The 17,618-nt window shown below is 38.2% G+C and overlaps 1 protein-coding gene across 5 annotated transcripts in view; it reads right to left on the bottom strand.

The window, feature by feature from the left end:
- NPRL3 (NPR3 like, GATOR1 complex subunit) overlaps positions 1-17,618 on the bottom strand; it is a 1,033,612-nt gene that overhangs the window by 1,007,058 nt on the left and 8,936 nt on the right. For all 5 annotated transcript variants that reach the window (XM_044089441.1, XM_044089439.1, XM_044089442.1 and 2 more), the window contains exon 2: positions 14,557-14,626. In XM_044089441.1, coding sequence (XP_043945376.1) covers positions 14,557-14,626 — 70 coding nt within the window. The remainder of the gene's footprint in view (positions 1-14,556; positions 14,627-17,618) is intronic.

Genomic DNA, 17,618 nt, shown 5'->3' with positions numbered 1-17,618 from the left:
GAGACTGAAGTATTTGGATGTTTTCAGCATTTCTTTTCGAGTAATCAGGGGAAACATATTAAGATTACATTACAAGAAACAGTTTTGATCTTAAGCAAGCAATTGGTTTAATAAAGGCTGTAGAATATATAAAATACTGTTACTGGTAGGAGATAACCACAAAGAAATATACAGCTTAAAGTTTAGTGTTAAGGTGATAGTGGTAAAGTTAGTTAGGTATTTAAGGTAAGAGTTAAGCTTGGCATGGTGATTATTAATTGTAGACTCTAAATTAGTAGTAAGTTGCTCCAGTGGTATGGTTTGGCTTAATTTGTAATGTAAGATATCAAAATATGGGACAGATTAATGTAATAATTAGGTAGGCACAATGAAGGAACTAATGCCATAAACAGCTAATGACAACAATGATAGCTTGCATGTGAATAATTAAAGATCAAATAACCATCTAGGATAAATAATTAGAATAGTAAAAGTGCAAAAGACAGTAGACTATATGAAAGCTATACAAAAGCAAATCCATTTAACAGCAGGCATCAATTCAATGGCAGGAAACAGTAGCAATTCTCTCAAGTAGAAAATACAGTGGAACAGCTACTGTGCTCACTATAAACAGTTAAAGTGAAAAAAGTACACTACCAGAAAACAGTACCGTAACAGGTATATCATCCAAATGTAGTTTAAATGCAAGAAAGCAAAAGTGAAAAGTCAACCCAGTAACATCAGTAAAAATCCAAAACAGAAAATAGCAGAAAAGGATTTAAAAACATACAACCCAGCAATAAGTAATGCAAGTGTATTGAAACTAGTTAAACCAGCTGGGGAAAATGCATCTTACTTGTAGCTGGCTGCCTGATAGGCAAGTCTTACTTAGTAGTTGGTAACTAGTAGAGTACCCAGTGAAATTATACATGGAGTGACTAGTATAATAAGCTGATAGTGCTGCCTCAGTGCACTTTATTTAGCTAGTCTGATCCCAGACCTAAAAAAGGGCTTAAGAGAATCGCTTCCTTCTTTCTTCTCTCCTGTGCATTGCACAAATATGCACAGTAATAAGAAAAAATAATGCTGTGACAGTTTCTTATTTCATGCCCAAGAGTTTTGCTTTGACAGTAGTCTGCTGAACAAGAAAACAATGACAGGAGTGATGCCACGGCAGAGCAGCAATGGCCAACTGTTACTCTCTCATTCAGAACAGAGCAAAACAGTCCTAATCCATTTCAGGAAGACATATTCTGGAACTCACTTCATATATAGTGGATTGGACCCAAAAAGGGTTTGGTGGTAGAACCACTTCCTGTGTAAGCTAAAAAAGGGGGATTCTCACTTTAGGTACTGCATTAGGTCCATATGAATGGAAAAAAATAAATGTTAGGGTAACTACAGTTTTAGCTGTCTAAGGTAAGGGCTTTCCTAGTAGGATCTTCTAGTGTTCACCACTATAAGCAGATGAGATGCAGCTGTGAGGAGCTTCTGAAGTCACATTTACATAAGGAACAATCAGCTTAAGAGCCTCTGGATTTAAAAGTGGAGCAGAGCCAGGGTGAATAAAAACATCCAAAATAGACACAGAACAACAGTCAAAGAACACTGGCAGCTCTCACAGTTTAAGCTATTCCTTAACTGATTACCTTAACTCACTCCATCAAATCGAGCTCTGGAAGTTTGCACTGTACTTCCAATAGCAGAGCCTAAGGTTTTTTATAAAATCAAATTATGTTACAACATTTTAAACAAATGTCCATATATTTGCAACCATAGGGGTTATTAAAGAAGTGTTAATGGAAAACTCTTCAGCACAAACTATTCTTGCAGTGGTGGTATTCTTTAGGTTGTAGGTCTTAAACTGGATTTTATAAGATGAGTAATCAAAATAGTGAGAGGGGCTAAGTAGCAATTTTGCACTAGGTTGGAAGCACTGTAAGGTGAACAACTGTGATGGCATCACGTAACTAAGGTGATTGTAGATGCTTAACCAGGGAACATACACAGAGGAAGTTATTGCTCATCAGCTACTTAGACTGCACTTTATTAGCAGAAGTTTCTGAAGTAGGATAAAAGGATGTTTACTAAAGGTCCCATTCCACACTTGCCTTCTTTGGTAACCTAAAGGTTTACTTTAACAGCTGAAACGATGCTGTATTTTGGAAAGCAGTCAGAAAGCTCTGAAGTGTTAGCTAAGCTTTTAGGTCTCTTGGACTTCTAGGAATCTTTGATTCCTTTCTGGAACCTTCTGGGTTTCACAAATGTGGTAGATAGTGTGTGGTGGAATGAATGGTACAATAAACATTTTTTGTCATTGCCTATCCAACATCACTATAATGAGGGTTAAGACTTAAGTGACTTAATTCTTCTTCCTACAACAAATATAATTTAAACAAAAGGGATTTTTTGGATATACTTACAACTAAGGGAGGCTCTGTATAAATCCTTCTTTTGGCAAATTAATGAGTTGGAAGTTCTATCTATCCTGCATCTCCTGTTTAAAGATCACCTCTAATTACAATCACCAGCAGAATTAAGACAGCACATAGTCATATGCAGCTGTTTTCTGAGCTGGATGCACGTGGAATGTAATGAGTATGAAGCAAATTGTGAAAAGAACCCTGGACATTATACAGGAGATAAACATGTCCCCTTGTATCCTTCAAAAATGCCCACATTTATTCATCATAGGCACTGGGGTCAATGCACAGTTTCAAGCAAGACTATTTCCTTAGTTCAGATGACATAGCTTTTAATTACCTTAACACAGTTTCTAAGTCCCATTCTTGTACTATCTTCCATTTCAGGATGGCATAGTCTATATGAGTTAAATGTATATCTATTTCCCATAAAAGTGCCTCTTCCATTTTCATAAAACATCTGGATTACCTTAAGCATACTACAGCAAGAAAAGACTTTGCAAGGAGAGTTGTTGTAGCTGGCACTGATAATCAGGAATGCTATTACCTCCAGATGGAAACATCCATAACCAGAAAATGGGGAAGTATTTCTAATAATATACGGGAAAAGAATGAACCAGATGCAGCAAACATGTGCATGGTCCTCCACCCAATGTTATCTCCAATCAGACAATAAATGAAATGTATGAAATAAGTTGGGCTTGGTACTACTTGCTAAGCACTTGCCCATATATCATGTAAGCAGCCCAATTACATAGTCACTTGTTTCATTTTTTAAAAATGTACACTTATATAACCAGACAAAAAGGGAAAGGTAGAGATTATTTGAGCTGTGGTTCAGTGAGCATGTTGATATAAGCTGCTATATTAACAAAAAAAAAAAAAATTACTATATTTACAATATAAATAAATTTATGGACAGAAAGAGAATTAGAAAAGTTGTTGTGTCTTTCGGCTTATCCCAGTTAGGGGTCGCCACAGCAGAACTCCGGTCCGCTAATGATTGGTAGTGGATTTTTACGTGCCGAGTTACCAGCCCTGACACACAACCTTCCATGAAGGCACGCCCATTCACGCATGCCTCCACACAGAAGACGCTCTAGCTGAGAATCGAATGGGAGAACGTCTTGCTATGACGCAACAATGCTACCGCAGCACCAGAAAAGTAAATAAATAAATTAAATAATAAAAACATAGCATAACACTTTCTCTGTTATTGGTAAGCTTCTTTGTGTACTAGATTTCTCTACTGTTTTTAGTTATGTTGCATTTATGCACATTTCCTCTACCTCGCTGCAAGTAATAAATTCAATGCACAATAAAGGGTAAGAAGAAATGGAGTAACTGCAAACAGTTGCAGTGCAAATTGCCATGTGTGATCGTGTGTCAAATTGTTTTTATTATGATTTAATTTTCAAACATGAGGACTATATTACATCCCTGATCACTGCACTTCATTTATCTGCATATACAGAAAATACTGTAGAAACAAAATATATACATCAAATCACACATCTATAAGAAATAACAGGTATGCAGCTGTATTTCACAACTTCTCTGTAAGAGTTTGCGTACGCCGATGGTATCAGTCTCATGTTTTTATACATAAGTTGAAGTACTTTTCAAAGTCATAAACACACACACACTGTCTAGAACACATCACACCTGCACCACATTTTACTATTTCAGAACTACAATGTACCTTTTCTTTGATCTTATATATAAATGCAGTCACTCCAAAGCAGGATATGATATGCACGTATTAAAAGGGAGACTTTTACCCATATTGACAACAGCTTTTGCATAATGTCACCCATAGTTTGAAATATTCAAATCATCATTGATAAGTATAGTATCATAAGCAGGCTATTAATCCAAACAGAATTTGGTGCAGTTATTTGTTATGTAAGATAAAATTACAAAATTAAGTGTTTATTTTAACAGTACTCTACGAAATGATTGTGTAGTCCGAGAGCAGCAATGCTGCAGCTATGGCCACCCATAGAGGCAGAGCTTGTTGTTGGGCAGATAGGAAACTGAAGTATATAGCCAGGTCTTTCTTCCATGTCTCTCTCTCACACACACACACACACACACACACACACACACACACACACACACACACACACACACACATGTACAGTTACCTATGGCGACCTGAAAATGATCCTGCTGTGAGTGCCAAGTGAAGGTTAATTTTACTGTCATTTCCTTAGAAAGGTGCTAATGTATGCCAGTTGTAAGAAAGAGTCTTGAGCCTCAGTGTACTCCCTCTATTTTTTCCTGCACTAAAACCCAGTTTCACTCTTGTGTCTTGGAAACTAACGCCAGTTATTCCTTTAATTCACAAAATATCGACGATAAGAGATGTAAAGAGACGCCAATTACTTTTATTATTTTTTTAATATTTTATTCTTGGTACAGGTGACCGAGAACTCAAAACTAAATGCTGAATTACAAAAAAATATATACTTTGATATTCTGTAGTGGCCCAACTTCATTTCATAGCCATCTTTACAATTATATTATTGTAAGCAGAGTGGTGGGAGATATTTGTCAGGCACACAACCAGCTAGGTGCACACAGGTCTGAACTATTTTAATATGAAGAAACACATTTGATATCAGCATCAGCAGGTTCAATAATGCACCAGGAATAAAGATGGTTGCAGAATAAGAAACATCGTTATGTATATATCAAAAAGCCCGCAGCTCTTAATAAAAAAAGGGCTGAGTTAAGTTTCATGTTTATAAATAGGTTTCACTGCTTTGTTCTTAGTCTAGAAAGTCTACATATGACAAAAGCTATAAATAGCTTTTAACTGAGCTGATTACTGAAGAGTTGTATTGAACATCAATAGCGTGTTTCAAGAACGAGCTAAATTACACCTACCAGGATGCAGATGGTGGACTGAATTAATAAGTTGGCAGCCAAGGCTTTTTTTTGCATTAAAATAGGTTGCAAACAATGACCTGCTTGCACCTAATTAGTGTGATGTGACTGACACAAGCATAGTAAATCTGTGTTAAAAATAAGTATTAAGCATAGACTGCAGATGCAGACAAACTTGACTGAAAACCTCCTAATTGGCTTATAAACAATGCCTAATTTCTCACAAATGTACACAGCACATATAATATATTAGAGGCAATATTACAAATCTGATATACCTACTATTACTTCTCGTAGTAAAACTGTGAAAAAGCACACTCGGCTTATCAGACTTTGCTTTCCTTTCTCACCAAAGAGAATCGCAGCTTGTGGGTTTCTACATATCACTCTCACCTGATGCAGTTGGAGGAGCAGTTCAGGATCATCATATAGATCACCTGACAGCAACCTCCAATTGCATCTCCGAAACGTCTTTCTCCGGAAAAAAAAGTTTGCAAGTTGAAAGGGAAAAGCGTACCATTTTTGGCGGCATATTTTCCAATTAAAACAAAATGGTGCAGTGCATTTTTTTTAATAAAAGAGTTCCAAGCAGCTTTAAATAGGGGGCGGCGCATGTCCCTGCGCCAATGCCTAAATCCGCCACTGCCCAAATCAGCCACCGCCCGACACAATGGGTCTACCTGGAGGCTGAGAAAGTGATTTATGAATTTTTGGAAGTAGCTAAAGTATTTGTTTCTGCTGATCAGTAACAGTGAGATGATTTTGAGTGGAACTGTTAATAATGCCTTTCTCTGCTGCTTGGCTTAAGAATCTGTCAATCTCCTTCTTAAATACAGGAGTGGGTTCTATGAACATTAACATGTAACATCTAGTGTTTGTTAATTGTCCCCTGCCCTCATTTAAATAATATCCCATATTCATGATAACCACAGCCCCTCCTTTATCAGCTGGTAAGATGATTATATTGTGGTTGCTTCTAAGTTGTTCCAATGCAGCTATTTCAGAAGAGGAAAGGTTCTGACCCAGAATGCATGATTCCCTGTGTGGAAAATGTAGGTCTCTTAGAACTGTTTGTAAAAATATAGAGACATGTTTGCTCATAGGTGGTTGAAATCCGGATTTGTGAAACCTGAATTATTCAGATCTTTGAGAGTTGTTGTCTGAAAAAAATACTTTAAGATTAAGTCTATGACAAAAAGACAAGACATCAGTAACTATATTGCATTCATCAGCAAAGAATCCAGGTACAAATCCAAGGCCTTTATTCAATAATTGAGTTTGTTCATTGGTAAGTATTACATCAGATAGATTAAGCACATTCTGACCAACATTATTAATTATTTCAGAAGTGTCTGTAACAAGCCTTCCACTGAGTTTATTCTTATCCCCATGTTGGTGTTTGCGCCCGCCCCCCACCGCTTCCATCTACATCTAAAGGGTGTGGTGCATTGGATTTTTTACGGCTGGGTGATTCCCTGGTACTGACACTGTCGTTGTCCATAAAAGAGGATTCCTCCCCTGATGTACTTGGGTAAGAGTTACCCGTTCTCTAAGATGGATCTAGGTCTCTTCCTAGATGTATTATTAGTGACAACTCTATTGGTATCTGAAAATCTTACTGTTCTTGAAAAGTCAAAAGGATGACCCCTTTGGTAATCCGTGATGTCTCTATTAAAATTTTTAATCTTCCTATCACGGGTCTGTTTCTTATAGGTGGCCAACTCTTTCGATAGCTTGTTGACAGAAACCGCATATAATGGTAGGGACTCATATTTTTTACAATCCTCACATAGGGCTTTCACCTCAGTTAGATTGATGTCCACCATCCTTTCATAATAGGATGTTAGAATGTTAACAAACATCATAGAGGCCTGTTGTAGAGCTGAGTTCCACTCTTTAGTCAGTCTATCCTCCGATCTGCCAACTAAAGGTTGAAGATGAACTCTAAGGCCTCTAGGTGCTATTTCCCTATTCATGTAAGCTCTAAAAAGTCTAAGATGCCAAATATTGGCACGTAAATTTTTCAGGCCCTTGCTTAATTTATTAAATGCCATATGACATCCATTTGAAGGATCAATGTTGGAGCCATTCTGATTACTGCCTGGTATGATGTCTATGCCAAAAACTCCAATGTCATCCCTATCGGTGCATAATCCATTGAGAATGCTCTCCAGATCCATGCTTTAGTGATTGATTCAAATACCGATGCCCCTAATTATAGGCAAAAAAAGACTTGTACTTAAATAGAGTTGACTCTCTATGAAAAACTGAATACACAATGATGTAACAAATTATAATATGTAGAGGCAACACCGAATTACCAAGGGATGTCAGGAAATATTATATACGATATATATAAGATTTATTCTGAACAGATACCAAAGAGTTGTCGCAAAAGGCCTCCTATTTCAAAAGGTAGAAATGACCTAGGATCAATACTCGAATTAACATACTCAAAAGTGTGGCTTATATAAAATCTCTGAGGACCAACCATAAAAATAAAGGATCACTCAAAATAGCGTTGCTATTTTAAAGGTAATAAATTCAAGGGATAAATATTAATAACAGCCACAGTCTGTTGTTTTTGATACTATCCAATGCTAAGTCTGCTGATGAACAGCAAGTTTCAATTATACAATAGTTAACATCTGTGTATATATAGCCACTACCCTTATGTTCCAAACATGTGTCAATATTGAATACCTCCTGTAAATACAAATAATGTTGGGTGAACCCATCAAATATTATTATTCCAGTGGACAATAGTAGCTATACATGTGGTTAATTATCCAAGAAAGTTCAATAAATGTAGTTGGTTATTAACATATATTGATATAATTATTTATCCTGTATGGTTGAATGCTGCCCAATATTCATTAACAAGAAAGTCTGGCTTAAATTAGAATGAATTTGGAAAAAAGTCCATTAATCAGCTGTCTGGTCTACTTGCATAAATAATGTGAACCACATAAAATCTGGTACCTGTGTATATCCCAGTACCATTCATGTATTATTCCAAACTCAAATGTTGTTAGGTATATAAGCCATATAGTCAAACCTGATGCAAAAAAAAAACCCTATCCAAAAGGTCAAAACTATCACCAATATTACCCTAAAATGGATCCAGACCTTATTTAGACACCTTGATGTTAACAATAATATCTGATTACTATACAGAATATTGGTTATTTCAAGTATATATACATGTTCTCAATATCCCTGGGCAGCCGACTTGCCCTACATACTAGGGGGAAAAAAAACACAATTTACATGCAAGTACAAGGTCATCCACATCAGTATCACTTAAAATATATTTAAAGTGATTAAAACATATAAATTGTAGCTGCAAAACACTGTGGGCCCTCCAAAATCCAGTAAGCACTCTTCAAACTGCAAACTACGCCCTGAACAAAGTCACTCATGTAACACAATCCATAAAATGACAATATAGCCACCAGCCACCATAATGTTTTTATATGTATTGTTTTCTACACATGCATAGTTATCAATACTTAAATGTGATTTCTGTTTATGGTTTTATTTGTCATGCTTTATGTATTATATCTTTTTCAGTTTTTTACTTTTTGGGCTGAACCATGTTTTCCATTGGTTGGGGGTGGGTATATATAGCCTAATCAGCAATATGTTTGCGATTTTGTTTCACTGAGGAAGGCTGGGTACTGAAACCGGTCTGAATAAAGGAATCTTTTAGTTTACTTGGTCTACAAGTGCCTTATGTACTCTTTATGCTGGCCTTTGGTGTTTTCATATCTGGCAACACCATTAATTTATCCCCCCCTGGGAGTCATCCTTCACAAACCATTGGTACATAAAACAGGTGTGCCATAAGTTGAAGTTTGTATAACTGTCTGTGTGGCTTCCTGACATATAGTAGATGATACGCTATGCATTGCAGACCAACAATTAGTTAAAGGAACAATATCCTTGCCGTTCAAGTACAGTCTTCCCAGTTTCCCATATTTTACTTTAATGTGAGTGCAGTATAGGGCTCTCAGTACTTTTCAAAACACAAATTCTCATATGGTGCTACCTCTCTCCTCTATAATATGGGGAAACTACAGATGCTCTCCCATATGCCACAGCACAGCACTGAAAAACCAATAAGAGTATTCATTGAAGCAGATACTTGAGATCACCCCACTGTGTCCCCAGTTGGTCAGTGGTCAGTTCCTGTAGCTAGTATATGTAAAGTCACACATATCTTTGTATTCACTAGAATAGATAATTCACAACTGCCACAGGCATGCAGATGAGGCGGACATGTCCACAAGGTCTTGCATGGTGTCTCTATCTACACGGTTGCATGGTGTCTCTATCTACACGGTACCAGTCCAAAATGTCAGTGTTATGAAGTCCATGAAATGTTAAACACAATCAGATGGAAGGTTGCCTCTGAGGGCGATGGCCTACACCCCCATGGCTCACAGCAGCAATAAGAGCTTCTAGCAAATACACACTTACTAATGCTGTGGCAAACCCTAATATTTTTCCAGTTTGGCAGCATGAACACAGAGATTTAATCATGTTTATTAATGCTGGTGTTAGAGCTCTGTGTTTGGCCCTTCATACATTTCTGAATTGCTCTCCCATCTTGATTTGCTTCATTTACATACACGCTGCAACTCATTTTAATAATGCTGCTCACTACCATCTGATTACATGCCCATTAGCATAGGCCATGGCCAGCTCTGCTGCTCGGCATTTAACGCTACGAGTACGTCTCTCTCTTTGTATCGCATGCATCTTGGGCATGGCCATTCATCACAGAAAACGGCTTACTGCAATGCAGCTGTATTTTCTTAATACAAACTGGTAATTCTCCATCTAAGATTATATCTATGACTAAGGCTCTTCAGCAACTGTGAGTCTTACAGCAAGGACTGACCCAAGAATCTAAACACTGGCTTTACAGTACCCAGACCACTTCTGAATTGCTAGAATTTTTTGGGATGTTGTAAGTCACCACTCTCCCTATATGGTACAGGCCCCTGATGAAATTCTAAGGCTCGCACTTACCATCCTTGGAACTGACAGACTTACAAAGTTTCAAGAATATATAGTAAGTCTGAGACTGAGGTACACCGGTGTATTTCCATAATCCAGATACAGTAATCTCTTATTCATTCTTTAGTGACTTTTTGGTAAGCTTTAAACTTCTGTGTATTATTTACACACACTCACTTTTTTCTGCAACTTCAGGGAGTTATGGGTCTTACACAAGACAGGAAGCCTTTATGGTAATCTGGCAAATGACATCTTCCAAGAACTCAGTACCTGTACACATGACAGAGTCCTACCATCAAACTCCAGTGTTTCTTATAGGACTTGCATTACATAAACAGGAGGCCTAGCTCTAAAATGCCAGACACAGATGAAACTCTTGAGTGCTTCTGACAAAAACAGCCAATCCTATTAAACAGACACACTTGCTTAAGGAATCTTAGGATTAAATGGAGTGCTTCCACCTGGATCATACAGGATGTCAAATCTCTTCTACTAGAAAGAATTAAAGCAAAGATTACCCACTCAAATACTTACAATCCCTTTTCCTTTTAAACATATAAGGAGCTTACAAACAAATGAGAGGTAGTCAGTTATATTGCAGAAAGCATATTCCTCCAAACAATCCAATCAAATATTATCTAACCCCAACACATTTTAGAGAATCATTAACAACCTAATTAAGGTCAATAGTTCTGGCACATTTCTGTGTCTACACACACAAATCTTGGCCGACTACTTTGCTACTTGCCTAGGCAGCCAATATTACCAGTCCTGGGCTATACAAGTTGCTCTTCCTCTAAAACATCTTACTGACTGTTTATATTGGAGTTACAAATCCTTATCAACTTCAAACAATCCTAAAAGGGATGTAAAGTTATATGAAACGTAGGCTAAGACAGTTTACAAACATCCACTTATCCTGCATTTTCTAGAAACAGCAGCAACTAGAAGATATCTATGTAGTCATCTGCTCTTCAGATGGCCCCTCACTAATGCCACATTTCTTCAACTGCTTTAAAATCAACAAAATACTCACTGTTAACAGATATAAAGACCTGGAACTACCAAAAGTAGCTAAATGTAACTCTAAATTTACTTTCTTAACTCAGAACCAAGTAGGCAGATAGGTAAGCTGGTCAAAAACACTTCTTTACAGCCACTGTGTTGGTCAGAAGGTTCAAATTACTTGAAGGAGTTATATATACTCAAGTAAGTGCTTTCCTCAACCAGTACTCTCGGAGCTATTACCACCCATCTTCAGGTGATCAACTCAATTTACTCAGCAATGAATGAAGATGATTATACAGACGTTTTATTCTTTTACTTCTTTAAGAGATCTGATATATGCACCATAATTTGTAACTCTCTAGATACAACAGTCTGGGACTAGACTCTCACTTCTAATGGGTGGCACAGTCTCTGTCAAATGGGTAGCTCCATATCAAACTTCGTGAATCTTTCTCCAGCTCTATGGCAGTGTGCAGTGAGGTAATCCAATGGTCAGTAATGGGCCTTTTTCTACTCCTTAATGTTATCAGCATATGGCAGGCTTGGAAAAATCTACAAATCATATTCACATAACCTGGCTCAACCAGACCCACAGCTACTCAGATGGCAGATGAACTGTAATGCAAGCTTCTCCTCCTTAGAAAGGGGATAAAGCAAAACTCTCTCCACAGCGAAATGTTAAAATATAATACCATCCTACATGGCACAAAGAACTTAACCAAATCAATAACATTACCTATCCTTTCCCAAGAAGGAGATTATTCACAAGCAGATTCAGTCATGTTCCTGGGTATTACTACTGGACAAATCCCTCAACTTCTCAGAACACATAAATGAAGCTGTCAAAAAGGCACATCATGAACTGGGCACACCACATCAGATGGCTATCCAGACTTAATGTACTCAGTGCTACATTCATTTCATCTCTCAGCCATCACTACCCATCTCTCTCTTCTCTTTCTAGTCTGCTCAGTTGCTATAAGCTCAAATACAACCTTACAGAAGTATCCTCCTTCGTCAGCAAACTCAGTGACACTGCATGTTCCTCTTCCCTAGTTATTCTGTGGAATTTTCTCCCCTCCTCAATGCAGTGTTTGCTGTGATGTACAATGAGTGGTCTATTTTTTAAGGATTTTTGTTGGGGGAGGGACTACAATCTTAATTAATCCTGAGAACTTGGAGATGCAAACTTCTAAAGCTGAATTTTTGATATGCTGTGGACAGTATAACACATCCAAGTACAATGACTTGGACGTAAAAATTAATGATGGGGTAGAGGGTCAAAACATCCTCGCAAAGGGACTGCAGAGGTTATAACTTCTATGTAGAATGACAGTTAAGGAGTGAATAGTGTTTGGGTCTTGATTTCTGTATTTTAGAATTCTGCAAGTCAAAGGTATCACATCAGTTTATATGGATGTGTTACTGCTTTCATTTATACGGTTACTTTGTCTGATTTCCTGACTGACTGGATTCTTGTTCAGAGAAATTGTGTGGGACAGACATCTGGTCATGAAAATTCTGGCTTCAAACATTTAGGCTTCAGAAACGGTAATGTATCCCAGCAATATCCACATAACCACTCTGACTGGAACTGCTGCCTAACTGCTTACATCAGAGAACAGGGATTACACCTTACTACTACAAAGTGCTGCTCTTGCTTAAGAAAAGTCGCAAAGTTCATTAAAGAAGTCCACTAACCTGACAGACAAGCAAACACTGAGACTATACCACCACAAGTAACAATAATTTAAAGTTGTCTATTTTGTACAAAGTTCTGGGCAGGGTTCTATTTTTCACTTGAACTGTTGCTTCAGATGAAAGAAAATACCCAAGTCAAAACTATCAGAAAATCCCCTGTAAAAACAGTTTCCCATTCATGGCAAAGGGTTCTAGAAGTTGCCCCACCTCCCACCTGCCCAACATAAGTAGTCTTCCATGCAGCAGCATACATCCTGATGTCATACAAAGGACTGTGTAAATGATTACTACCAGGCCAAACAGTCTACGACTGTTCGGTGAACTGGTAGCCCAAACAGACAACAAAACAACTACGTAGGAAACAGCATGGAGAAGTGCTTGACCAAGTTTTGCTCAGAAGGTGAATAGCACACCATAACAAGTGCTCATCATCTTACCACTTAAAAGGTTCCTCAAACCTGTTGAACTACACTATGGGGAGAAAATCATGCATTTGTTTCAAATATTCCTGCTTGTACTCCAGTGAGGTGTAAGAATATGAATTAGCTTTTTTTTCACAGCTTGTCAGGTTTCATCACTTGACCATGATGGACATCAAACATATTATATGCCTCAAATGCTGGTAATTATCTGAGGAGGTGAAGTGACAACAGAAACTAAATACAACATGAACAACTTCACAGTAGATTTAAGCACAGTTGACATTATAACTAGTTCACAATCGGCATCTCTGAACTCTGAATTCAAACTGCTGCATTGGCTGACATGGCAAAGTGTATGTCTGATTCTACCCTGTTGTTTTAGTGACGGGTTCAAGTTTAAAACCTTGGTCTCAGTGATGGTCAGTTTCTAGTAGCTGAAGATAAAAATTTCTCTGGATTTTACTCACCCAAACCTCAGATATTTGTCAGTAGGATATACCTTCTTTATAAATATATGTGAACTAAATGTACAGCACCAAAAGCAAAATACTGCAATGTCACTCTGCTAATGCACAGGTTTTACTCTTCTCTTGCAATATCACCAGGATCACTGGGCAGGAAGTCTGGGCTATGACTAGCACCTCAGTTACCAGAGGGCTGGTATGCAGATGCCAAAGGACAGCACTCTCATTCAATGCATATACCACAGGGTAATGGCTATCAGGCCATTAGTGGCAACTCAGACTGACAACGCATAAAGGTTTGTGTTTGCTAACCCTTGGACAATGTAGATGCAAAAGACAACATGGGTATTGTTTAAAAAAAAAAAGGCCAAAACCCCCATCAACCCCAGGCAAGAACAGGCATCCACATTCTGCCATTGCTCCACCAAAAGAACAGACAAAGAGACTACAGACTGGGTTAGAGCCATTGGTGGAGGACCAAAGAAAGGTTGCAAGATAGCAGCCTAAAAAAAAAAAAACACTAATAAATCAAATTAATTTTTAGGTACATTCCTGCTTGTTTAACATAACCAAAAATATTTAGCAAACGTACTATTCACTTTTTAAGATGCGTCAGTTAACTAATGAAAATACTTTCATTACCTGCATTCACCATCCTGGTCATCTGCGATATCACCAGTATGATTCAAAGCATATGGGCTTCTAAGTTTAGCTAAAATCAGAATGAAATACTTATGATAAATAATATATTGGGAAACACTTTAAAATACATGCAATTATATATATTTTTTTTTTTTGTAAAGCAAGTGAAGGGACTAGTATGAACACTTTTTGCCATGAAACAAGTCATCATTGCAGTATAACATATGACTCAATTCAATACTGATGTTATGTCACAAAACTTCAGAATCTGCTAGCAGTTAGCTGAGAACTGCAAAGGTTTACCAGAGTTAAAACACATGTAACATGATCACTTGGCTAGGCTGGATATGACATTCCCCAGCAGCTGTCATATTTCAGACAGTTCTTATCCAGCTCAGCACAGATACATCAGCGATCTGTTCCACTTCTTCTCCTCCCCTTTACCAAAACAAATACAATCAAATATCTCGTTAAAGCCCAAATACACCACACCCACAGGTGATCCACTGGCCAACTCCAGTTCTGACTTCCTCACAAAACTTAAAAAATACTGACAGGAGCTATGCTGCATGAAGCATTGATATGCAAACAAATCAACACTCAAGAAGCCAGCAACCTGTCTGGCAGGAAGTTTTCCAAAATTGTCTCATGGATGAAATTGAGAAGAAAAGGCTTGTAACTGCCTGGCTCCTCCTTAGATATAACTTTGTATAGTTGAACTCTCGCTTCCTTTCTCCTATCCTGCAGTTCTGGTGATCATCTCTGAAAGTTACTTTTGTGGTTCAGAAGAATCGATCCCTGACTGCAGCACCAGTAATACGTAGAATTAAGCACAGTGCCTGGGACTGGCTGGAGTTCATTAGACAAGGTGGAACCTGCTTCCCCACTGATGCTGTTCGTTTTGCAGATGTGCAGCAAATTCATCAGAAATACCCATTCTAAGGACCTAAATCTCATGTACAACATAAACAGGACCTACAACATAAACAGGACATGTTGGAGGGACAGGTATGAGTCTCAGAAATTACCCTTTCTCTGGGACAGGTCCTATCCATGTGAAGCAAAGCTCATCACTAACAATATTAAAATGTAACTTGGACCAATGGATGGGGGAAACTGCAAATCTATCCCAATTTGGCACCTACATCTCAAATGGACAGGGGCAGCCTGTGAATACTTGATATGTACAAGCTTATAATGTAACCTTAATACTCCTTGGGGGTATTGACACATCAGCAATATTTTAGTAAATTTGGGCTAAGCTTGGCTATGCTTAAAATGGCTCTCAGGCCAATAGCCTAGTAACCACTTATGAATTTAAGAACAGAGAACACAGTACTTTATATACCCTAAATTAATGAAAAAATCCTTAAAACATGTACATGATAGCCAATCAGCAGCCAACTTTCACCTTGCACTGCCTGGAAAAATCAGAAGTGCATACTAAAAAGGTTGCATCCCTCCACCAAAAAAAAGGGGGGGGGTGCCCTCTCCACAAGATGATGTGGGGTGCTAGTTTATACACACAAAAAAATAATAATGGCCAGTTGGGGACCATTAGAGCTTTTGTGGACAAGCTAATAGTGGTGCAAAAAATATTCTGATCTCTAAATATAAACTATTTTCCTTATACAGAAAGGTGTCTCCATAAGGAAATGTGGTATGCTACAGCAAACAAGAAAGGAAAAATGAAAGATCTCCCAGGGATTGGAAAGGATATAAAGACAGACCAACAAGCGCAGAAACAGAAATTTCTATGTACAGACATCAATTTTCTGAACACATAGACAGGTCATTCTGACCGAGTAATTTACTCTCATGAAATTCCTTAAGCATATTCTTTATAGCCTCCTTAGTTATTCTCCTAACTATCTATCTGCCCATATTCATATTTGCTCTTCCTTCTCAAGTTAGGTCAGCTGTTTAAGTGCAAATACAGAGGTGAATAATTAATTTAGAACGTCTACCTAATATGTTGCTTTTATGTCTCCTCAACTCTCTTCCAGTAACCTAGCATAATGCTGTCATCACTTCTTGCTACCCACCTGTACTACTTCTCATTGCACTTCTTATAAGAATAAGGATGGTTCTCCTTTAGTCTCAAGTTTATGTTCTTGTTGCACTTTCCAGAAGTCATTCAGGGACCATGACCTACCCTGTGATACAGTGATTACTGCCACCACAAGCTTCTTCCCATCTGTCCATCACATTATGTGCACTGTCGAGGACACATCAAGGAGATTCCTCTTACCTAATGAGGTCCCGATTTTTGCTGAAGTGCTATCTTTTTTTTAGTTGCATCCTTTTTTGCCCCTATGCCTGCCAACCAACAAACGTTCTATCAACCTTGAGCCCATTCATTCCCCAGTAATGGATGTTCCAAGCACTAAAGTCAGAACCATCTGCAAGGTCCACATTCTTATCTCTGGTCTTCTGCTGCCAGGTGGTGATCACTCCTGTCCTTCAGCCCAGGTTAATTCGCCCCCCCCCAACCCAACCTAAGGCTTTATGGTGTTCACGCAATGTGTTTCCACTCTTGAAACTACTTGGCATCCCCCACACCACCACCATCAGCAGCTTCACATCAAACTGAATATGTGTAATGGGGGTGTTTCTATTAAACGGAACGTCCAGCCCCAGGTAGCTGACCTGAGCAATAGATCACTACAAGACAACCTATATCTTCTTCCTGATGTGCATACACTTGCACACATGTCCTCAATAGCTACCATCACTAGCTTTGTTTGTCAGGGCCTCAGGCTACATGGAAACTATGGCAAATCAGAATCACCTCTCTCCTACCCAGGGTGGGTGGGTGAGCCAGAGAAAAAACACTCATTCCCAGTCTACTATCTGGATCTTTCAGTACCCAAGTTTCTACTTAAACTCTGGTCATCTGGGCTAGGCTCAAGTCAGGGCTACATCTCTCTATGGCACAGACCCTGGTGCTCCTTCAGATTTTCTACCACTTCATTTTGCTTTGTTAGTTTAAATGTGTGAATCCAGTCAACTACAGAAGAACTGAGATCCTCAAGACCACAGTTTTCCTTCTCTTTGCTCCC

This window comes from Protopterus annectens, chromosome 12.part0 (genome assembly GCF_019279795.1).
Source record: "Protopterus annectens isolate FY-2018-M chromosome 12.part0, PAN1.0, whole genome shotgun sequence".
NCBI classification, from domain to species: domain Eukaryota; kingdom Metazoa; phylum Chordata; order Ceratodontiformes; family Protopteridae; genus Protopterus; species Protopterus annectens.
Note: the sequence above shows the minus strand (reverse complement) of the source record. Positions and strands in the feature narration are given on the sequence as shown.